The 23,036-nt window shown below is 31.9% G+C and overlaps 4 protein-coding genes across 4 annotated transcripts; 3 read left to right on the forward strand and 1 right to left on the reverse strand.

The window, feature by feature from the left end:
• The first annotated feature begins 8,296 nt into the window (after positions 1-8,296).
• Positions 8,297-13,626, forward strand: LOC136408996 (pancreatic triacylglycerol lipase-like). The gene is made up of 10 exons (XM_066390257.1): positions 8,297-8,507; positions 8,717-8,899; positions 9,828-10,093; positions 12,021-12,261; positions 12,321-12,433; positions 12,492-12,612; positions 12,664-12,972; positions 13,024-13,138; positions 13,193-13,396; positions 13,476-13,626. The coding sequence occupies exons 2-10, from the start codon at positions 8,722-8,724 to the stop codon at positions 13,552-13,554; spliced, it is 1,626 nt and encodes a 541-aa protein (XP_066246354.1). The 5' UTR covers positions 8,297-8,507; positions 8,717-8,721; the 3' UTR covers positions 13,555-13,626.
• LOC136409000 (serine/threonine-protein kinase Nek8-like) lies at positions 13,595-14,998 on the forward strand. Its single transcript, XM_066390263.1, has 5 exons — positions 13,595-13,742; positions 13,815-14,079; positions 14,137-14,297; positions 14,347-14,497; positions 14,549-14,998. The coding sequence occupies exons 1-5, from the start codon at positions 13,696-13,698 to the stop codon at positions 14,747-14,749; spliced, it is 825 nt and encodes a 274-aa protein (XP_066246360.1). The 5' UTR covers positions 13,595-13,695; the 3' UTR covers positions 14,750-14,998.
• A 467-nt stretch (positions 14,999-15,465) lies between these two features.
• On the reverse strand, positions 15,466-17,931 carry U2A (small nuclear ribonucleoprotein polypeptide A'-like U2A). Its single transcript, XM_066390267.1, has 5 exons — positions 17,758-17,931; positions 17,029-17,176; positions 16,192-16,544; positions 15,928-16,050; positions 15,466-15,790 (listed from the first exon to the last, which is right to left on the reverse strand). Exons 1-5 carry the CDS (start codon positions 17,837-17,839, stop codon positions 15,756-15,758), a joined length of 741 nt encoding a protein of 246 aa, XP_066246364.1. The 5' UTR covers positions 17,840-17,931; the 3' UTR covers positions 15,466-15,755.
• A 387-nt stretch (positions 17,932-18,318) lies between these two features.
• On the forward strand, positions 18,319-22,815 carry LOC136409004 (glycolipid transfer protein). The gene is made up of 5 exons (XM_066390268.1): positions 18,319-18,529; positions 19,532-19,587; positions 19,903-20,021; positions 21,944-22,094; positions 22,495-22,815. The coding sequence occupies exons 1-5, from the start codon at positions 18,388-18,390 to the stop codon at positions 22,666-22,668; spliced, it is 642 nt and encodes a 213-aa protein (XP_066246365.1). The 5' UTR covers positions 18,319-18,387; the 3' UTR covers positions 22,669-22,815.
• Positions 22,816-23,036: the final 221 nt, after the last annotated feature.

Consider the following 23,036-nt stretch of genomic DNA (forward strand, 5'->3'; position numbering starts at 1 on the left):
ATAAAGCAGAAATGAAATGCAAAACGTTTAGCACGATAACTCAAAGACGGTTATTCATTTCCTGTTCAGTTGTACAAAGATCTTATTGATATAGCAATTCAAGTATGTGTCGCTCATTGCTTATTTTTATTCAAAAAGGGAAAATGTGTAGGAAATATTATGGATTGCGCGGAAATGCAATTGAATTTGAGAATTTGGTGTAAAAAGTATTAGTTGAATGAGGGAGTTGAAAGAACACAGTACAAATCCACAAGTAAATGTTAAGTGAATGAAGCTGTAGAAGAAACTTTTGTTATAGTTAATAGAAAAGTAGACGACGAGAACCGAAATTTTGAAATGAAACAAGAAACAGTAGAATGACAAAATCGGTGATGATGTCCGAAACTGTTACAGGGTAAAGGCAGGTGAACAAGTTAACTTCCGCTTGAGAGATTGGTTTTCTTCTTAATAATTATTCTTTGAGACATGAGAAAGATTCAAATTTGTCAATTCGACAAGATAACTTTGTGTATCCTACATCCACATCTATTGACGAAGAAAATTCATCCGTGTTAGTCGGTTTCAAGGCAGAAACTTCTTGGAAGCAAATTTGAAACAATAGGAGATGAAAAAACTTTGTATTGGTAGACGTAAAAATGCAGAAATAGGTATGTTCAACTGAAAATTGTGCTGTTAAAGTAATGGTTGCCATAAGCTTGTTATTTCTCTGGGATGTGAAAAGGTACAGGATAACGGTTAACACTCTTGTTACTCTTTTGTGCTGTTAAAAATCTGTCATTTCGAAGTTAAAGAAAGCACTCTAGAACCATTTTGAGAGTATTCCAAGATGTATACAAATAGATTCCTTTTGTGCGGTTATCACAAACTTTACATTTTTTGTTATTCCTCCTTCATATTTATGAAGGCAATGGTTATTACTCTTACAAAGTCCTTCATGAATTCTTCCTTGCTCAGAAATATATCTTTTTTTTTTTAATTCATAATGATGCTACACTTCATTTAATCACATCTACAGGGATTTAAATAGGTTTAACGAGTAATTCAATGCGCAGTCATTTCCTCATCTACTGAATAAGGTTTAAAGGGATTTAACTACAATACTTTAAAACATTTTCTTTAAAAGGGTATTTAGTAGTCGGTATATCTGATCGTTATAGTAAAGTCCCAAGTGAGCCTATTCTACTGAACCATTATCATGATTTAATGTTTAATGAAGACTTGTAAGGATTTAACTTGCAACTGAGATCATTTAGCCACATATTTATCTATCATTTCAAAGGACATTTTATAAGTCAGTTGTTAACATTAAAGTAAATTCACCTGTAAAACAATGGTTCATTCAACTAACGACTGAATGAATCATCACTGATTTATTTAGATTTTGTGGAATATAATTGAAATTGAACAAGCTATTAAATCCATGATTAAACCATAATCGCTTTAATCAGATTTATGGAGATTCAGCTCTGTGATTAATCAATCAGTAAAACCGATATTTGCGTGTTTAACGTCAAGTATATAAAATTATTTTTGGAAGCATAATGAATGGCATTGAATCATCATTGATTTGATTCAGATCTTAAAGAATTCAAATTGAGATTAAATTAGATTAAAACAGATTCATGTGAACAAAACTCTGATTTCGAAGGTGGTAAATGAGCAAATAAAACTGACGTTATATATTATAAAATAAAATCGTCTGTGGAAGCGTTGAAAATTTCTCTGAATCATCACTAATCTAGTCGGATCTCTAAAATGGGGTTGAATAGATTATTAAATCCATGCTGAAATCATCACTGGTATAATCATATCGACAGGGATTTAACGCTGATTTAATCTGCGGTAATTTAATTTAATATTTAACAAAACACATTCGCGGTTCATCACCGATGATTTAATTGCGATTTAACTCCTCTTTTTAAGGTGACGTCGGTGAATTTGGTGTCACTATTAGGGCAGAGAGATAATTATGGAACCACTATTAATGCCACTCATTAAATCAGGTGCTAAATTGCGATGGTACTCCATATGAATCTGACAATCTTTAATTTAATCTTCAAAATGTGGAGTGAACTATTTTTCTGCAGCATCAAACCATAATGTTCTAAATACATTTACTCCTTTATCACTCGACTACTCTAATTGAAATTAAGCACAAATGAGTAATAAACCCTAGGATAATAATATAAAGATCACTGCCAATACCCTTATTAAAAATAAGTTACATAGGCAGATTTCCATCTCGAGGAGGGTGTATCCCACTATAACCCGAACCTTTTACCTTGAAAACCAATGTTAGTAGCATTTTTATGAGTTTTCCAACTTTGTAATTTTTCATGATATACAAGTCTAGATCGCTTTATAATACTCTTTGTATTTACTATGTAAATAATACTTGCAAGTTATAGCTTTTAGGGAATACCGGTACATGTTCGAGGTAATGACCCACGAAATATGCAAATCTTGAGATTATTCAAATGCGGAATACGTAATAATATACAGAATTTTCGGAAGAAAAAAGGATTTGCGTATATTCAAATAATGTATCTATGATGGATATTTAATATCTCCGTTTAATTAAACATTTTGTTATTGATCTTATGGTATTTTATAATGTGTACAGTTAATTTAAAAGCTTTGGTTATACGTGTCCTTGCCATGCAAGAATTTATTTCAAGCGTTAGAGGAATGGATATCGTTCTGTTACAATTTAAGATGTTTAATGTACCTATAAGTGTATATAAATGTGAATCGTAAAGAGATTTCGTTTTCTTGGATATTTGTATGGCAATATAAGTTGATGGTTCGTTTCGAAATATAAGTAATTACTGTATTAGAGACGTTCCTCGTGTCAATAAAACAAACTTCCTTCCAAAGGTGTAAAAATTCGTCGATATTTGATGAATTGTATATAAATGAACAATAGTGGAACGTCTGTTAAAATCGCACATTAAGTTTTATTACATCCATAAGAAGCAGGATCTAAAGCGTGCGATTTTAAATAATTCCTTTATGTGTCGTAATCATAAACTCATAGAATCATAAAGTCGCATTTTGTGTAATAATTTGCAGTGCTAATTAACAGCGTGTTTGTTTTTGGATACTTTAGAAATGCACACATTGATCCTATTAAGAAAGAACGTCTTTAAAGGTCGCTATACCAATATTATATATTTGAATGCCAGATTCTACGGCTTGGAAGATTTCACAGTTTATTGTATTCTTACAGCAATGGTGTTCGCTTTAATATTTATTAATACTTCTATTCATAGTCATAACCGGTAAAGAAAATCAAAACTCTCGTCAAGACACTGAAAATTAGATCTATAGGGTGTGGAAAAATCATGGCTCGATTTCTTCCTTCTGGAAAGAAGTTCCGCAAATTCTTTCGTTTTTTACATAACCACAGGCTGATAAAAAAATATTGTAAAATGTCTAAAATCTATCCTTTTCAGGTTCTTGAGTTAATTAGTTAAAATTTCTTAGGGTGAATGTCTTACTCGTACCCTGCGATAAAATTAATGTTAAAAATCTACAGGGTGATTAAATTATCATTTGGAATCAGACCATCTTTACGTTTCCTAGCTTTTTATGCTCCAAATGAAAGTTATTGCTTCGTAAATGTTCAATACGAATTCAGATATCATATGAGGTGTATCCTTAGAAGAGTAATACCTATAACAAATTTGAGTTAAATGCCTCATAAACTCTAAAAGCTGTAACGTCCTATCTCATTTTTACTATAAATATTTATAATTATTCACATTCCTTCTTTGATTTCAACCAAAGATAGAAACTATAGTGTTGGTCTCAATACACTTAAAAAACCTTATTTAACATCACTGAAAGCTCAGAAAAGCTAAAGCTGACTAGAAGATAATAGATAATAATAAGAGAATGAAAAGGAGGGCAAAATGAGAGAAAAAATGTATGCCTATCGATTTTAGTTTTCTATTTTCGTTAATATCTTTCTTACTTTAAAATAAATTGTAGAATTTCTTTTGGTTTGAGGCAAAAATATAGTTTCGGGATCACAAGTTATAAAGCAACTGCTGAAAACTTATTCAGACTTGGAAAGAAACAAAACTCGGAAACTAACATTGCCTGAAGTTCATTTAAAGACTAGATAGATTCATATCCTGAGTTAGGTACCAAAATTAAATTTTTCATATCTTTTTAACAAAGCTTTTATTATACAAAGCTAAATGGCGTTCTAACTTCTAACACACACAACTCAACATGAACCGAAAATATCCGTAATAAGGTATCGTTGTAGGTAACTTTATTTATTTTTACATTAATGAAAACCCGAGAAACTTTATCTAAAAAATTATTTACAATAACAGAGATGTGTATTTTCAAGTTAATTTCCCATTTTTTTTTAAATTTGTATCTTTCATACGCATCAAACTACACATAAGTTCGTCGCTTTACAAAAAAAACTTTTTTTACAAAAAAGAAACTATCTTTGAAATTCGCCTTCCAAATTGTAATCTTTCATAATCTCTTTCGAAGTGAAAATCCTAATATCTGCGTGTCAACTTTGAATGAAAAGTTTTACTAAGATCAAGTCAACAAAAATCCTGTATCCACCTACTAAATTTCCTTGATAATTTAGTAGATGAATATATATAGAATAAATAGAATTTATACAGAATGGTCTCTGTATTCTCTGTGTTCTTTTAGCGGTTTGTAGAAAATTACAAAATAAGGCAAGTTTGTAAAAAAGTATTATTTGAAAAACGCATTTTAAAAAATGGTGCTTCAAAGTTTCTGAATTTTGTTTTGTGTTTGTTATGTAAATTTCTGAATACAAGCAAAGTAGTAAAAATTGGGAGCATATTGAAATATCATGAATACTGATTGTTCATCATCAATTTCATTTTTTTTTTTTACTATGAAGAGACCGATGAGTTTTCATGAGTAACGAACACATTATCAACCCGATCAAACGTTTCGCTGGTTTTCCGGTTTTGAAGCCGTGGTCCAAGTAATTTTTTTTCTAACGTTTTCTCCACAGCTGCGTTGAAGAACATCAAATGTGATGGAGCAAGCGACCTCCCATGCGTCCCGGTCGTGACTGAGGTGACAGTCGGTCGGTCCGTTATATTTATATCGAGATCATGTGCGCGGTCATGCATTCTTATTATAGGACAAAATTTCGAAACTCTCCAAACTGAAGTTTTTCTGTTAATGGGCCTGCATAAATCTGTAGATATTAGCTCGACTAATAGATTACTGAACAAAATTTGTAAACACGATATTATGTAAGAGACTAGATGTAGATAGTTATCACTGTAGTTGATGTTCAGTCTGGTACAAGGGTCAAATTATGGATGTTTTGCTCAAAGTTTAGAGGCAGCATAAAGTTCCTATTAATACCGTAATAACGGCTTGACGTTGATGCGCTGTCGAGTTCAATGGAAACTATGCTCCTGCTAAACTTACCAACACTTCAACAATTTGGCCCCAAAGGGCTTTCATTAAATTAAATAATTAATTTTAAAAAATGTCAAAATCTTTGATTTGCGGCAAAATTGCAGAAATTTTAAACTGAACAAGGGATTTAGATTTCAGAAAGCCAACGGTCAGTAGCGTAGTCCAGACAAAAGTTTGTGGTGGTAAAAAGGACCGATCTGCAAAAAATATTGCCCAGTTTATTGTCACAATGAATTGGTAGTGGTTTGTAGGAGAAAGTAGAAATATAAATTTTAAGCAAATATCTCAAAAAGTGGAAAAGAAGAATTTTCAAAACCAGAGAGGGTATTTGTTAATATGTATTTCTCAAATAATGTTTCTTTACAAACTGGTTTTACTTTGCGATTTTACCACACTCTAAAGGTCACAGATTAAATCTGATATACTCAGTATAAAAAATCTTCTCAAATATCAGTCTTGTTGTTTGTGTCAATACAACCTAAAAATCTTCCATAAGCTCCTAATCTCCAACCTTTGCGGCCTATCGCCTAAGTAGTAAATGTGGCTATAGAGAAATAAATCTGTACGATATATTTATTACATTAGAAAAAGTATGCGCTGTGGAGAGAGATATGATACTCTAGTCAATTTTATGTTTTGTCAATTTTAGGAACTGTAGTCGGATTTGTTATTTCTAGAACGATGTAACAAGACCACTGCTGCTAGAAGGTTCGATCCACTCGATATGGGGCATGTATTAATGACTGACACCATTCACTAAATTTTATTATGAAAAAAAGAAACATATCAGTCATGACTGAAATTGGGATATCAATAGTAGAGCTGTAGATGACACCTATAATGAATTATGTATGGAATGAGTATGTAATGTGCATTGATGTAACAGTGAATATACAGATAGGAAGTGACAGTTTTAATGATAAACAAATATGCGGTCACGAAATGTTTGCCACAGTCATTAATATTTGACCATATTAAAAGTGAAACTAGCGCGTAAATGGATTTTTACTTGATACGTGTTTTGGTGCAATTTTCACCATTCAGGAAATTTTCTAAAACGTCAGGCAAAGATATCATTTCCAGGGGATTAACTAACGAATGCAAGTGTATGCTGTATGCACATATCATTAATAGTGTTTATACTTTTCCTAATGGTGGCATTAATGTCTGAAGTGTGTACAATACAATGACCATGTTATCATTTTATTTTGTAAATGGCTTTTCTGGACGCGTGTTCTCGGATGTACCACCAACATGCAGATTTTCAGGTATATTTTACGAACATTCCATTCATTTTTACTCGAAATGCTATGCGCGGATATTCTTTAGAATATATTCACGAAGTTTCCCAACGCAATTTGCTTACAACATACGATCTAGGTATTCCCGCTTGATAATTATTGTTTATAAAACTTCTTTGACTATTTGCATTACATAAATCTCTCATATAAATCGATTTGCTACATCCAATATCGTTTTCAATTTCTGCTCACCTGAAAAAAAAACACTCTGTACAACGAATAGACGCTTAGTTGCTTTGCTCCAAATCAACACCAATCATCACTACTTCTTTGTTCCATCAATGCGATTATTAATACTTAAATTTTACCATAATAATAGACAATAAATCTATACTAAATAGGTATCTGATCTCTTCTGAGCTTCATCCATTATAAAGTAGTGTGGGAAATGTTATGAAAATATTTTAAGGATGGTTAAGACACAATTTTTGGTACGGAACTGCTCAGAAACGTTAAGTTTACATATCAATGTGTATGCTGGGTAAACTAATCAGGAAAAGATCATTAGTCAGTGGTTCGGTAACAAAAATTAGAATACCTAAAGACATGAATGTTTATAATAAACTAATTATCAGTATTTAAGATAGCTTTTCAAACGGCTAGACCCTCCTAAAATGTACTTAATAACAAATTAATTAATAAACCATTGAGTTGAGCAATAAATGGGGTTTTATTTGCACAAAATCCCCAGGAAGACTACTCCGAAATCGGAGAATAATTCGCCTCAATTTGGGGGAGATTTGGAACAAAACCAAGTCAATTCAGAATACTGCAAAATGATGAAAAAATCGTGAGGTTAAAGGAATTTTGAAACAAAATTAAGCAAAAACTGACAACAGGAAAATTGTAGAAAATATTTGTCAGGTTAGTTAGTTATTGAGATTTTGGACCAAAATCAAGTTAATTCGGATGAAATAGAATGTCGTGGAAAAAAACAGCTTCAGACATGGACGTAATGGAACAAAATTAAGGCAATTTAGATTGGTGGAAAATTCTTTATAATTTATGGAAGATTTGAAAGGAAATCAGGTTGATTTAGGTCATTACAAAATCGTGGAAAAATTTAACTCAAATATAGTATAGTGAAAACAATGTGATTTTTTAATATGTAATTTTAAGCTAATTTAAAATAGTTTAAAAACAATTAGCTTTAAACATAACAACGCTGCTTCAGAATTGCAGAAATCGTAGAAACGCCTCAATTTAGGGGAGAAAATAATTGGTCAGATTGAAAGGATTTTGGAACAAAATTAAATCGTTTCGAGTAAGTTGCTAATCGGGGAAACCCGAAGTGGATTATGAAATATTCGAAGTATTTGTCTTAATGCATATTGCTCTCATGTATTCATGCTGCGTACTGTTTCTTAAAAGGTACTTGCTTTGATAAAATGTACATTTTTTTAACAAAAAAAAACATATAAAATAGGAAGTACCTATATATCTACTGTTTCCTCAACTAAGCTTACCATAATTGATCATACCATATTGCAACACAGGTACTCATGCATATGTATGAGTGCCTGTGTTGCAATATCAGAATTAGCGACCACCAGAAGAAAAGGGAAAGTTGAATGGAGAGTATTCTGGTTGCAATTATTACCGTCAATACCGTCAGTGATGATATTTCGGTCTTAAGCGATAGAGGAGTGTAAAATGTTAAGTCGCTTTAAGGTGATTTCGTTTCGCGGGATATTTCTGTGTTTTGGATTTGATTTGGTTTATATGCGTATACTTAAATAAGAAACAGAATTTAAACAAGACCCTTAGGTAAGAAATTATTATTCACTTAAAGAGATATCCACTAGTGTAAGCTAGTAACATACCGACTGAAATTCATCAATAGGATGGAGAGGGTTACTCTCATTTCTGACCGAAAATTAAATTATGAAATAAATTCGAGAAAAGCTCTGTAAATCACCACTAATTTATACATAGAATCACTTCCACTTTGTTATTCTATGTATTCTCTATTTCAGACAAAATGATACTAAGAAATACGTTGTTATTCGTATTGATTTGTGCAACGTTTAGTAATGGGCAGCTCTTTTCACATCCACGTTTTGCCCAGTTTCCGATAAAAGCTGCTCAAAAACTGAAAGAAAGACTTAGAGAGAAACTTAATCAATACAGAGAACGAACGACGCAAATGATTTGTTATGGTGAGTTAATTTAATCACGAAGAAGCAATTTTGCAGGGTCCTTAACCTGAACTAACCAGAACTAATGTGAAGAGGTGTCAACGTTTGTATTTTAAATAAATTTCCACATTGCCCATGAAGATCACTCGCTAAGATTGACCCTTCCTTTGTTAGGGAAATAATGAAACTTCTCAAAACAGAAACTGGTTACTGAATTAAAAATAATCATCCAGTTTTATTAAAGTTTTGCCGTACATGATTGCCTTGAAATACCACGTTACCTAAGAAGTCCATTTCGCAGTTTTGCAACAGTGGTTGTCATTTAATTGATTTTAATTAAAGGTGGGTCACGGCTACAGGACTAGGTATACCAGACGCGCAACCATCAATGCATTTTAAACTTAATATTATACTTTCGAGAATTTATGAAGTTGCACAAAAATGTCGAAATATTCAGTGAAAAATAGTTAAATGTGCAATATGGGAGTTAAAAAATATAAAAATTACAACTTGAGTATCGCAATTTTGTTCTTACACTTATGCGCCGGAACTAAATGGGAAATAAAAGTAGTAAACCAGAGATAAAGTGCAAGTCTGCATTATGATACAGAATTATTGGTCACTGTTGTAGCTAACAATATCAGGTCTACAAAAAAATTATGTAATATCGAAGAAAACTGACTGTCGTATAGGTTTAAATCGAGCGCATGCAGAAATAAGTAATAAATTACTTAATAATAACAATAATAAAGCATATTATATTATTACTTTCCTTAATGATAATTAAAATCTTGGCTTAACAGACCTCGCATGCATGAAGCCTTCAAAGCGTGTCTTGCTAAATTTTCATACGACCCAAATTTATATTTTACAAAGTAAGCCTCATTATGCAACGGCTAGCATTAACCAATAATCTTTACGCATTTTTTTAAATTACATGCCATTACAGATGTGGTAGGATGCTTTAGTTTACCGCACAAAAACTCACCCCTACAAAAAGTGCCAGATGATCCTAGATTTCTGGACACGAAATTCTATTTATTCACAAGGAAAAATGCGTCCTTGGCGGAATTGCTACATTACGGGGATGAGGGAAAGTCCTTAAGGGAATCCACTTTCAACGTATTTAAACCTTTGAAGGTTTTAATACATGGTTACACTAGCAACTGGAATGAGAAAGGTGCTCTTATGGTCAAGGATTCGTACCTGAAACTTGTAGGTATTAAAATTAGTATGGAGAATTGGAAATGAGGGAAAAGTTGGAAATGATTTTTCCGGGGAAACTTTCAAAATTTTGAAAATTTTGATTTCCAAACAGGATAGTTACTTAAACTGTGTAGCAATATTTTGCTTGAGCTTCTACAACTTATACTCTTCTGAAGAAACCCGCAGTAGACTCGAAATGTCCACACTAGCAAAAATTAATAGATAATTCTCTACAAAAATATTTTTACTGGTTTCCTTAACACGACATTGAGCTACTATAGTTGACTATAAGTATACACTTGATGATGAGTATACACTTGTGAAAGTTCATTATCTTAGTTACGCCGGTATTGAATGTTTGGCAATAAAACTGACCATGAGACATCGACTATTGAAACAACGCAAACATAAGAATTTCTTCATTGAAAAAAGTTAAAATTCACTAAAAAAACTGTATATGGTAATTGCAACTTGAGACTAATAAAAAGCTAATTTCAATCCGATTCGAAATGAACGATATAAATATATTCATTATTAGCATAAATTAATATTTATAGTTCACTTACAAGACAAACGCACCTTGAAAAAATAAGTCCGGCGCCATATTGACCCGGTTTGTCTCAGAGGTGTATCGTTTATTTATTTATTACATCAAAAAATATCTTAACTTAATCAAACCATGAAGATTTTCTCAGCTGATCAAATTATATTTTTAAATGTTTTTTGGGTTTTTAAGCAGTTGGTCCAAGAAAATTTTAACGCTTTGTCCACATCTGCGATGGACATTATTAGAGCTGATAAGGCAATGAGCGAAGAGACCCATTTTGCTCCAGGACGATAACTGGGGCTTCAACTAGATCGTCTGTCGTATTTATGAATATATTGTCTGAATGAGCGCGCAAATTGGTGGGAGGGGCTTCAGCACGCATGACATATGATGTAGTACATGCCTCAAATATGAGTTGAGAAATGTAACTTCTCTTTCTTCATTGAAGTTATTATCATGTCTGAAGATCTTGATAATTTCTTTGGTCAGTCTAAGGTAATACAGTTGAGATTGCCGTAAGATGTACATGTCGATAAAAAAAGGTCTGCTGACCTTCTGAAGTGCACTGCTACTGACTTTTCTGTTTGTTCCAACTTACAACTTCTTCTATACTCTATAACACAACATTTATACTTCATTTTGTGATGCCGATGTACAAGCCGGTGTTGACTAAGGGTCTCATTTATTTTTAGACGATCTCAAGCTCTTTCGAATTGGTTTTAAATGGTTTTGATAGTATATTTTTCCAATACCTTTCCGTTCCTGTCCATGACTCTATGAATATATGGCCCAAACCCATTTTTCTTCCTTAGTCCAAACTCCTTTAAGTCCAAGATCACCCTCTCCATGATTCCAAAAACAGACACGCCATCCACATACAGAAACTGGAACTTCAGTTTCTTCACCGCTGTGACGAAAGAAGAGAACCCTTACATTCGTAGAAAAAACAAAAGCTCAAAATCCTTTTCAACTAGGTGAGCATTTTACCACAATCTCAACGGTACAAGTTTAAATCACCAGAAAGGCTATCGAAATCTTCTAACCCGAAAATAACTTTAGTAGGAAGGAAAATGTTATTGTCTTCGACTAAGATTATAAGAGTATACTGCAGCAAATTTTTTTTGCACTGCGGCCCCTCCCATCAATGCGCGCGCTCATGCATACAGAATAAATACCATGGACAATCCAGTTGCAGCCTCAGTCATCGCCGAGAGCATAAAATATTGTTCCGCCCGTTGCCTCAAGATCTTTAATAATATTTACTGCAACTGTGGAGGGATGAAGCATCAGGGAAAAATTTCCTTGAAATTTGATTCAAAACCCGAAAAACATCGAAATTAATTTGATTGGCATTGAATGCCTTCACAGTCGATTTGTGATTAATTTTAGTACGATTGTAATGTGGTCTTGGTTGATTGGAAATTGGGAGCTCGAGGGCCACACTACACATCAGCAGCTGCAAATACCGAGTTAGTAGGAAGAGAATTAGGTATCTTGCTGGTTACCATGGTTGAAAGTGGTCTAAATCCGAAGAACATACATTTAATTGGATTTTCTCTTGGAGCTCATGTAGCTGGAACCGCATCTGAAACGCTTAAACAGAAAAACCACTTGATTGGCAGAATAACTGGTAACTGATTGTACACTTTTAAATACAAACATAATTACTGATTTTAACGGTGTTTTTAGGACTCGACGCCGCAAGTCCCTTATTCAGGCGCAATCACTTTAGAGAAAAAAATAAGAAGTTGGACAGGAGTGATGCCGAGTTTGTTGACGTTTTACATACGGATTCAAGTCCAGTATGTATCAACGTGATAATGTTTTTACATGGAAAAAAAGTTAAAAGTGAAAATTCAGTTCGTTACAGATGGATTTGGGCTGTGGGAGCCAATTGGGCATGTAGATTTTTTTCCGAATGGGGGTCAGCAACAACCAGGATGCAAAGATGCGAGAAGCTCCATAGTGGATACTTATTTGGGTAGGCATTCAATTTAGTCCTAAAAGAGTTTTAAAAAAATTGAAATTTCAGAGGGAGGCACCTTAAACCGAGACTCGGCATGCAGCCACATACGAGCCTTTCAATTATTCTTGGAGACTATAATAAACAAAGTGAACAATCTTAATCAAAAGGACAAAAATTACTGCCAATTTACGGCATATAATTGTCCAGGAGGCATGCCCTCCTACGAAAAAGGGCATTGCTTTCCTCTTTTGCAAAAGTCTTCCTCCATGATGATCGATCCTATGTACAAAGTGGATGAAATCGGTCAGTTTGGGGAGGACGTTAAGGGAGAGGGTATTATGTATTTTTCTTCTAGAGAATCTAGTCCTTTTTGTGGTAATATTTCAAATAAAATTTATGAATTATATGTTGATGTTGATATTTTAGGGACGCAACTGCAAGCCTCAGTTCATGTATCGCATAGGACTACGTCAATAAAGGGTATTTTGCAAATGGTCCTATTTTACCGCAACACTTCCATAACTTTTCAAATAGAAACAAAGTATTATTATCGTAAGGAGACAAGTGGCCTTAATGCTTTACAAATGCATTTTAGCACCCAAGATCTCGTAATGAGCGGTTCAAGGATGAATGGACGAGCAGTGGCAGAGTTTAATTCTCTGGATCCAACAAAAGTAAAAAACATTCATACCAATTTACATTTCTTTAACGTAGATGAAGAGAGCACAACTAATCATACGTTAAGAAGCTCTATTCTCTTCACTGATAAAATAATTATTCGGGACATGTATGGCAACAGGTGTGTTATTACAAGTAGAAAAAAACTTAAGGAACTCCTTAAATTATCAATGATATTTAATCTTCAATTTCAATTGCAGCTGGCAACATTGCGAAAAGGACCTCATGATCAGCGATACCAATCCGAAACGAATAATTTTAAGCAGTGAAATATGCTAACATAAAAAGTACACGTGTATTTTCACTATTTGTGATATTTGTTAATAAAAAAATTTGAATGAATAGTGGTGCTGTATATAAATTTGATTTCTGTCCCAACGAACAGATTTAAATTTTCTACACTTAAGAATAAATCATAAAATGGAATTTTACGACATTTTAGAGCAACTTGGTCGAGGTACCTTCGGGTAAGTACTAAAATAATCGTTCCGACACTTAAAGAAGGTTCTGTTAAGCTAAAACTCCCTTTCTCCATACAGAGTTGTGTACCTTTGCCGAAAAATGCACAATAAAGAGAAATTGGTAATAAAACAGATCCCAATTGAACTTATTGGAGGCGATCAAAGCAAGGCCAAAAACGAAGTGGCAATCCTCAGATCTCTGAGCCATCCGAATGTTATCCAGTACTTCGATAGTTACATGCAACATCAATCTTTTTGCATTGTAATGGAGTACGCAAGTCATGGAAATTTGCAACAATTTATAGATGAAAGGAGGAAAACTCTGAGTTATTTGGATCCGCAGGTAATAAAAAAATTGGAAGAGCGTGTATTAAGAGGCAAAAATTCAAATTTTTCATAGTGCGTGATGAATTTTATCTGCCAAATAATATTAGGACTCCACCACATACACGAAAAGGGGGTTGTGCATAGGGACTTAAAGAGCGAAAATATCTTTATTACCGGGTTAAGAAAAGACGTATTAAAGATTGGCGATTTCGGAATTTCCAAACTCTTGGCAAAGTGAGTAATCCACTACGGCAAACGTTTCAGTAATTCTACTTACTTGCAGCAATTACTTGGCCAACACCATAATCGGAACTTGCAACTATGCAGCTCCAGAGATTTGCGATGGAAAGCCCTACAACAACAAAACAGATATATGGGCACTTGGTTGTGTTCTTTACGAACTGTGTGAATTGGATAAAATGTTTCAAGGACCTGTAAGTTCAATATGCTCGATTTTTAACTCATAACGAGATATTATTTTTTAGATATCAAACATAGTCCTTTCAATTGCACGGGGTACCCTCAAACCCATCAACATAAAATATGGCAAACAAATGCAGGAATTGTTGAATTTACTCATGAAGCCAGATCCGGCTGAAAGGCCAGATACTACGGCGTTGTTAGCATTGGCAGATATATTTCCCACTCTGTACGCTCAAATTCTCAATTTGGGGTGTATTTTTTAAGTCACCAGTGTTTCATTAAATATTTTAAGTATGTAACTGATATAGTATATTGTTAATTTTTAAATGTTTAATTCAAATCGAGCTTATTTAAAAATATTTTATTATTATTCTTATAGATTTTAACTTATTTTAGTATATGGCATTTAGTGAACTTCACAAATCTCTATCAAAATTATTTTGTAACTTTCAAACCAAATTCCGCCTATGTTTACAAACAGCAAGTTTACAAAATATGTTAACAAAAGTAGGGGAAAGTTCCACTAATGAGACGTGTTCCATAATGAGGTACATGTAACGATGCATGCTTCATGTGGCCTCAAAAAGTTAGCCATTTTGCTTAATAAAATGATTTCTATTGAAAATTCTGCAAATATTTTGTATTCAAGGAAAATCACTGCACTATATTACTAAGAAATAGGTAAGATTTTCCACATACTGATATAAATTTCATACAATTTAATCTTATATCCACTTCGTATCAATATCCATCTACTCAAGCACAACACTCGGAACTAGTGCGCACATTTTATTGTCGAATCCGATTGTTCATTTATTTTTTATTTTGTTTGGAATATTATCTCACACTAAAAAAAGTTATTTCTTACCGATCGAGATTTTCAGGGAGTTTCACACATTTTACATACTCACAATTCAATCACTGTAATATTATTTGTAACACCGTTAAATAAAAAATAAAAGGTAATAAAACAACCAAGTTGCGTGTTTTCAATTTTATTACAAAAGACTGCTTTGTGTAGTTATTTAATCGCTTCTCAACCTTAATATAACTAACATCTAAGTAGTAAGTAATCACTGACAAAAAATGACAACAAATTCAAATTATTAGAAGGAATTTCAATTTGACTATTGTTCTTATCAGTTCAATAACGTTATGATGTTTTTTCAATTAATTAATGATTGGGTGAATTAACTGATTGATTTTGTTTAATGAGGAAAATAAATTTACCTCCGCAATGTTATATGAAGAAAAGAAGTTGCTGAATACCTAGTCTACTTCCATCGATGAACCATTTGCTAATCCTATAAAGAAACAGTTTGTACCTATTTGTGCATAAAAGAAAATGTGTTATTTAATTTGAATATTGAGCAGGTTTCTCTTAGTAATTCCATAGTCAAAATAGTAAGATCTTGTATTTGTAAATTACATAAAAAATTACCATTCTGTTCATTTCCTGGAATTTGTCCGGACTGCAGAATCTTTTGTAACCTTTCGACTTCCTCTAGGGAATTCGCATTGTTAATTGCATCGCGAATAGTTTTAATTTCTTCATCAGATAAGCCTAAAATTAAAAATGTACTTGTTCAGGTTTAAGAAGATAAAAATAATATTCCCAATCCTCTGTAGAAAAAAAACTAGTAAAAAACATATTCTGCATTTCAAGACTGATGAATCTTAGAAAACAAGAACAAACAAAACTCGCCTCTACTCTTAGCTAAATTGTGCATATTTCCTCCAGGAATAAAAGTTTTTGACCTTTTGATAATATCTTTTTGAATCTCCTTGCCCCTCTTGCTTTTGAACAAGGTCTTGGCCTCATCTCGCTCCTTTTGCTTGATTTTTCTAAAATCAAGTAATTTCAATTGAGGCAGCTTGAACACCAGGTAGAGTCTGTAGTGTTGTTTGGCTGTTATAGGGTTGTGCAACAAACTAAGTGTTGTGAGCTTCTCTAAAGATGCTAAAGATTCAACATCCCCAAGATCCTCTATCTGATTTCCAGTTAGAATCAGTGATTCTAGATTGGGAATGTATTCTTCAAGATGATCTGCAATTCGACTAGAACGCAAAGTTATTAATATTATTTCAAACTTAATTTAGAGCCAGAGAGATTAAAATTTTTCTGCAGAAAAATGGGTATTTAATATAGTACAACCTCAATAATTGGAATCTATATTAATCTGAATTCTTTAGTTTTCTGAGCAGGCTTTTCTGCACATTATAGGTGTTGTAATCCAGAATTCTGCTATTCTGGTAATCTGGATTTTATTTTTGTTTGGATTAATTTTATTAAAGGTTGGCTAGTTACCCCAGTAGTTTTATGTTCTCATATATGATATAGTTTGGTTTTATGTCATCATCATACTCTTTATTTTTCATATAAAATTTGTATGTATGCATAGGTACATGTATCATATATAAAATAAGTTTATCTTCCCTTGTACCAATTCATTTTATGATCCAAACTGTTTTGGATTATATTGATCTGGATTATTGGAGTTGTACCATATCTTTAAGAGAGAATTAGCAAAACCCTACTTACATTACTCTGTTATTGTTCAATAAAAGACACTTTATTCTTTTCAAGTAAGGAAAACCATCAAGTTTTCGAATATCATTGTCTGAAAAATCGATTGTATCAAATTGGTCCCCAGTTGCCCCGAGATTTTCAATTTCTGGTATTCTATACCCTGTAAAAACGTTTTGAATGAAGGAATTAAATGATTTACTTTACAGAAAAAGATAACTTAATGTTTCTAAATTGACTTTAAGTTCAAAGTGGGCAAAATTGGACACTTTTAATGAGAACACCCTATTTCTTGCCAAAATAAAAGAAAACTTATATTGGTGTTTGAGACTCAATTTTTGTAATAAAGTTAAGTAGGAAATCTTTGTGTTTACTAAAAACATACATTTTTTAGACATATCTGTAGATCTTTTCGTCTTTAAAATTGTTTTCATTTTTTTCATTTTTCATTTCATCTTCAAAAATGTTTTACACAGAGTTCAATTATTTAAGTTTAATTTTCAAAAAGCAATATTTTTATGTATTCTGCACGCTTCAAATTTCATATATCATGCTTGTGTTCTATGCCAATCTATAAATTTGCCTTTATACTGTTTGGGTTAGTTTGGTGTTCAAAATGAAATTGTGGTAATAAAATTTGTTGCTAACGATTTAATAGTAACTAGCGTAATATAGTTAACTTTCTAATGTCGTGTTTCAAGATTTTTACATCATAAAACACTAAAAATATCCAAAGATACATACCTCGCAAATCAAGTTCCCGATCTTTCACTGGGTTCATGTACTGCATTGAATTTTGAATTAATTCTGCTGTTAATTTTACCATTTTGACGAAATTCTCCACTAAGTATTAACTTGGAAAAATTAGGAAAACAATAAAAACGAATTAAATTAATGAAAAGTATCGGAAAATGCTTAAGCAAACCCGCAAGTGAAAGGAAATTAAGGTTATGTCACTGACTGTCAGTCGTTAGACAGAAGCAATCTCGTTTGATTCCGCATACACAAGTCTTGTATTAGTGCAATAGCGCAATAGAAATATTAAATAAAAGCGTGTCTAATAAAAACTTATGCTGGCACACATTTTTAAAAGATATTTTGTTCAATTTGTTTTTCTGTTTGAAATTCTATGCAAAAATAACAGTAATTCTAATTTAAATCAAAATTGCTGAATCGCTCTACCATTCAACGTTGCCAACTAATATTTAGGTTTGCGCAATAATTAGAAGTTAGAGTAATTATTTGAAGTGTGACATTACGACGCTGTATCCACTTTCCATATCATATGAGATTTACGTTAGTCTGTTTAAAATTTACCTTGGTTTAATATTTGGTTGAAAAATACATATAAAATTAAAATATGATATAAATATAATGGCTACGAAGAACGATGCTGCTCCTAGCGAGAAGCTAAAAACGGCATTCACTGTGCTTTCCATACATTTTCCAGATGCAGGGGAAAAGTTGAAAACTGTGGAGTTTTTGAAAGCTTCCAGTGGAATTGTAGCTCTTCTTGGTAAGAAAAAGACATTTAATAATTATGCAGCTTAGAACATCTTACTCTTAACTGGTTAAAACTATATCACAATCACTTGTGATGGATGACATGGAGTCTGTCAGACTCAACAAAGAGACCAATTTTTTTAAAACTTTTAGATATATTTTTTTGTTAAATATACAAGTTAATAAATTGTAACATTTGTTGATTATATTTTTCGCGCCAGAAACTGAAATATAATGAATTATAAATGTTTTTATTGTTTTGTGTTATAAATTAAGTAATGAAATTTTAGCTAGGTAGAGCGCTCCAAAATATCAGTTATATGAATATACAATAAAAATCATGTGAAGCATAAATTTAAGTATCCTTTTCAATGCTGTTATACAGGATGTTCCAAAAATATTGCACTAAACTTAGGGAGGTTATAAGGGACATTGCAAGGAACAATTTTTGTATAGAAATCCCTAGTAAAAAAAAGAGCAGTTTTAGCTCCAAAGTCATTTTTGTAAATGTAATGTTAGCTTGTTAATATTTAATTTATTTTTATTAGAGACAATGCAAACAAAAATTTATAATTAAGGTTCAAAATGAAGGCCCCCAATGTGGTTACATAAATTTGTTCTTGGCATTATTGGATCAAGCACCTGTTGTAATATGTATGGATTTTGCTGCACAAAAATAGAGGATGTTATCACCTATCCCAGTCACTCAAATAGTGTCTTAGATTTTGAAAAATTTATGCTTATGAATTCAGTAATCTTTTTATTATTGATACTGATCAGAAATCTCTCAGGCTCTGGTAAGATCATAATTCAGAAATTAATATTGGGACATTCCTCTCCAGTAGATGGATAAAAATAAAACACAATTTAACAAAGTACTGAGAGGAACATGTCTAAAGAGAAAAAATAAAAATTGTAGGTACTTACCAAAATAAAACATGCAGTCTCACAGATCCCATGTCATTAGTTAAGAGTTAAGCATTACCCACTGTATAAGTAAATATAATTGTTCTAGAACAATTCGGCAAAGTATTTTCTCCAGTTGTTAATGACATGAATGGAAATATTAAGGTAGGATATTAGATTATTCTTTTAATAGTTAATTTATTTGACTAGCTGACATTCTGGTTGAAAGAGTTTACATTTACATTTGAATCAGTTTTTCTTACAAAAATTTGGTAACATTACTCTTAATGATTTTTTATTACTCTATAGAACTTTCTTTCTTAAAGTTTTTTCTCTCAAACTGGTCTTCAGTAGAGCTGGTTAGTTTATTATTAAGAATGTCTTAAACTGTTCACTTACAACTAGCTAAATGAATAGTTTCAAATTTTTAGTAATTGTTTTTGAATCCCAACAAATATAAAACTTAGATATTTCTTGCAGAAATTGTGGAAAAAACATGACGAGAATGATCAATTACACCAAAATTTAGAGGACATGATATTAAATGAACAAGTAGAGGACAAAATGTATGCAACCAATGCCTTATTGTGGCTTAGAAGGTAGGTAATGTGGTTTTAGGTCTTTAATTTGCCCAACTTCCTAACAGTATTATTTCGCAACAGGATAAATTTTTTTTAAATCGTCAGAACACATCGATTTTATCAAGGGAGAACAATTTTTATGTAAAATTCATTTCTCAAAAAACTTTTTCTATGAAATATTCTTTGCAATTGGAAATATATTTTTTTCCGCAGGGGTATATATATGTATAATGAAACTGTTGCCTTGCATTCGCAACTCTTCTCCCATTTTACTAAATCTAGAACCATCGCACATATCGTTTCTAAGGTCGATCACTTGTATCCTTACAAAAGGCAGATTATACTGATACTATTTCATAGATATTTACTCGAATATTAGCGCGGTGATGAGCAAGATGTTCGTAATACGCACTGAATAAATAATCGGGATAACCGTTTTTTTTTGTTCTATGTCCTCATGAGTTATGCCGTTAATATATCCATGATTTCGTAAGTGAAAGTAAGCGGCGTTTAACTGTCATTTTGTGAATGAACGTGGATGTTGCTGATGAGATTCTGGCTCACCCTTTTGATGCTTGGGGGTGAGTTCTGAATGTTATTTCTTTTGGTTCACAGTTAAGTTTTGTTAGGTCAGGTATCAATTATGTACACTTGTGCTTCAAATCGAAATTAATTCAAATCTCTAACTGTTTCGAATATACATTTTTTTATCAGTAATTAAAATTGATTTTTTTTCTGTTTCAGATTTCAGCTATGTATGCCTCTGCTTTAAATCTAAATTAATTCGAAACTCGAACTGTTTTGAAGATTTTTTCAGGAATTAATATTGATTTTTTTGTGCTTCAGGTCTTAACAATGTATTAACTCCAAAACGACTTTGTAACTTAAATTAGAGTTAGAATTTCTAGCATTTAAAACTTCCGCTATTCTTCTTGTGCATCTTTCTTGCTCTCCATAAATAAAAATAATTTCAGTTCTTTGCTGAATTACATATACCACTTTTAAAATTATTCATAATAACACTCGAATTATCGTAATAAATTTGAATTGATTTGAATACTTATAAACATTGGCTAGTACTACAAGTAAGTAAATAATATTTTTCACGTGAGATAATATAAAAATTTATCGAAATGACATTCAATTGCAAATAAAAATAGACAATAAAAAAATTATATTCTACATATGTTTCTTTTCAAGAACCGAGGGATTTTATTTCATTCATAAACATTTGTTTCAATAATTAATGCATCTTTTCTTTTGACAGTAAATTGATTTATTACAACAATTTCCTAATCACAAGGCATGCTTGAATTTAAAAAAATCTTAGTTTCAATTCTATCAAAGACGCCTAATTTAATGACGCAACAATCGAATTAACAAATGAGGTACCAAAATGTATAGAAGGAAAAGCCCTTTAAAATGGTGAATTACTTAACTCCTTTTATTATTTAAGATGTTTGAGAGAGTGACGTGTTCCGGCGATTTTGAAAAAGTCTATCTCGTTTCCAGATAATAGGGGTGGGAAGTTTTCAAATTGACACCCTGTAAAATCTATTTATTGCTTATAAATTTTGTTTTCATTTAATATTTTTAGTGTAAAATGATGAAAAACGGAAAAAGTTACATATTAGCCAATTAAGCAGGTAAATTCCTTCTTATTGCAGCAATAAAAATAATGGGGATATCATTTTAATTTCGTATTAATGGTTGATAATAAATAGGAATTCATTAGTTTGGAATACGGCAAGCAAGTGCTATATTTTTTCTTTTTATCTATATCCATAAATTAAAACAGAATTTAGATACAACATATACACCTCAATAATATTTAAGGATTAACGTTTGGAAATTGTTGGTAAAATGTTTGTTAATGTTACAAATGTGTTTATTTTGGTGCTCAGCTACAAACAGCACTTAAGTAATCATTTCAATTTCAGAGCTTTGCACTTTCTAAGCATTTTCTTTCAATGCATAATCATGGACAGTGAATGTGGGAGAACGTCACAAGATTTAACCCCATTCTTCAAAAAGGCTTATTCGGAGACTCTGGAGCCGCATCATGGATGGTTAGGAACACAATTGTTCAATGTTTGTACCAAAATATTATATTGTTTTGTATCAAGAGTATCCAATTCTCTTCTAAAGGGAAAATCTGTAGATTTCTAAATATTGAATGCTAAAGTACTATTTTATGAAAAAAAAAAGTATTTTTGAACATCCGCTTTCCCGGTAAAATTCACCATGAAATTCCATGTTTTCTCTTCAAATTTTGAACAGGAAAAGATTAACATACGTTTTCGAAAAACACCCGTTAGATCTTCTAGTCGGTGATAGATATCAAAATGCTGTTTTCGCCATTAAATATTTTTCAAAAATCAAGTTTAGAACATCTACGTTAATGTTTGTCTAGTTGGGAAACGGCATTTTCTTGTCAAATCAATTCAAACCTGACTACTCTGTATACTAAAATATCACTGACATCTTGAAGGTAATGTCAAGATTTGCTCCGAGTAGAGGACATTTGTTCTACACCCTCGCCCTTGACACGCATGACAAAGAGGATCAGGTTCTTCATGATATGAGGCAGTACCATCAACGAATGAGTGCTTGTATCATCAGGCTTTCAGAATTTTACGCCGAACATCGATTAGAAAACTTATAAAATGTTTTTCAATTTTTACAGAACTGTTGTTATGTTGCGAAAATTGGTTTGATCAACTAAATCTTTGTTATATATTTTTGTTTTGTATGTATTTGTATACATTGTTGTATACGTAATGTTATTATATTAATGATATTTTTGTTATTTCCATTGGGACAATACAAGGGGTTAACTAATAATAAATAGTTTTATATAAGTATGCTGTTATGACCATAATATATTTTACTTGTGGCTTGTTGTAAATTGTTCTGTGCATAATTGTTAATTTTATTACCTCATGTAATATAAAACAAATAAATTATAATTTATGAATTAACTCTAAAGATAATTAATATTATCACAGAAAAGTGCAATTCGGTTATTAGTTA

The sequence above is a fragment of the Euwallacea similis genome, chromosome 5 (assembly GCF_039881205.1).
Source record: "Euwallacea similis isolate ESF13 chromosome 5, ESF131.1, whole genome shotgun sequence".
Lineage (NCBI taxonomy): Eukaryota > Metazoa > Arthropoda > Insecta > Coleoptera > Curculionidae > Euwallacea > Euwallacea similis.

What these genes read in the sequence shown, in the direction of transcription:
- LOC136408996 (XM_066390257.1), top strand. Translation starts at nt 8,722, where the DNA reads ATGATACTAAGAAATACGTTGTTATTCGTATTGATTTGTGCAACGTTT. An exon ending in ACTTTTCAAATAGAAACAAA is followed by an intron (nt 13,139 to 13,192) that starts GTATTATTATCG and finishes AATGCATTTTAG; the next exon opens with CACCCAAGATCTCGTAATGA. An exon ending in CGGGACATGTATGGCAACAG is followed by an intron (nt 13,397 to 13,475) that starts GTGTGTTATTAC and finishes TTTCAATTGCAG; the next exon opens with CTGGCAACATTGCGAAAAGG.
- LOC136409000 (XM_066390263.1), top strand. Translation starts at nt 13,696, where the DNA reads ATGGAATTTTACGACATTTTAGAGCAACTTGGTCGAGGTACCTTCGG. An exon ending in TGAGTTATTTGGATCCGCAG is followed by an intron (nt 14,080 to 14,136) that starts GTAATAAAAAAA and finishes AATTTTTCATAG; the next exon opens with TGCGTGATGAATTTTATCTG. An exon ending in ATAAAATGTTTCAAGGACCT is followed by an intron (nt 14,498 to 14,548) that starts GTAAGTTCAATA and finishes ATTATTTTTTAG; the next exon opens with ATATCAAACATAGTCCTTTC.
- U2A (XM_066390267.1), bottom strand. Translation starts at nt 17,839, where the DNA reads ATGGTAAAATTAACAGCAGAATTAATTCAAAATTCAATGCAGTACATG. An exon ending in TTGAACAATAACAGAGTAAT is followed by an intron (nt 16,545 to 17,028) that starts GTAAGTAGGGTT and finishes TTTGCGTTCTAG; the next exon opens with TCGAATTGCAGATCATCTTG. An exon ending in TCCAGGAAATGAACAGAATG is followed by an intron (nt 15,791 to 15,927) that starts GTAATTTTTTAT and finishes GTTTCTTTATAG; the next exon opens with GATTAGCAAATGGTTCATCG.
- LOC136409004 (XM_066390268.1), top strand. Translation starts at nt 18,388, where the DNA reads ATGGCTACGAAGAACGATGCTGCTCCTAGCGAGAAGCTAAAAACGGCA. An exon ending in ACATGAATGGAAATATTAAG is followed by an intron (nt 19,588 to 19,902) that starts GTAGGATATTAG and finishes TATTTCTTGCAG; the next exon opens with AAATTGTGGAAAAAACATGA. An exon ending in TAGGAACACAATTGTTCAAT is followed by an intron (nt 22,095 to 22,494) that starts GTTTGTACCAAA and finishes GACATCTTGAAG; the next exon opens with GTAATGTCAAGATTTGCTCC.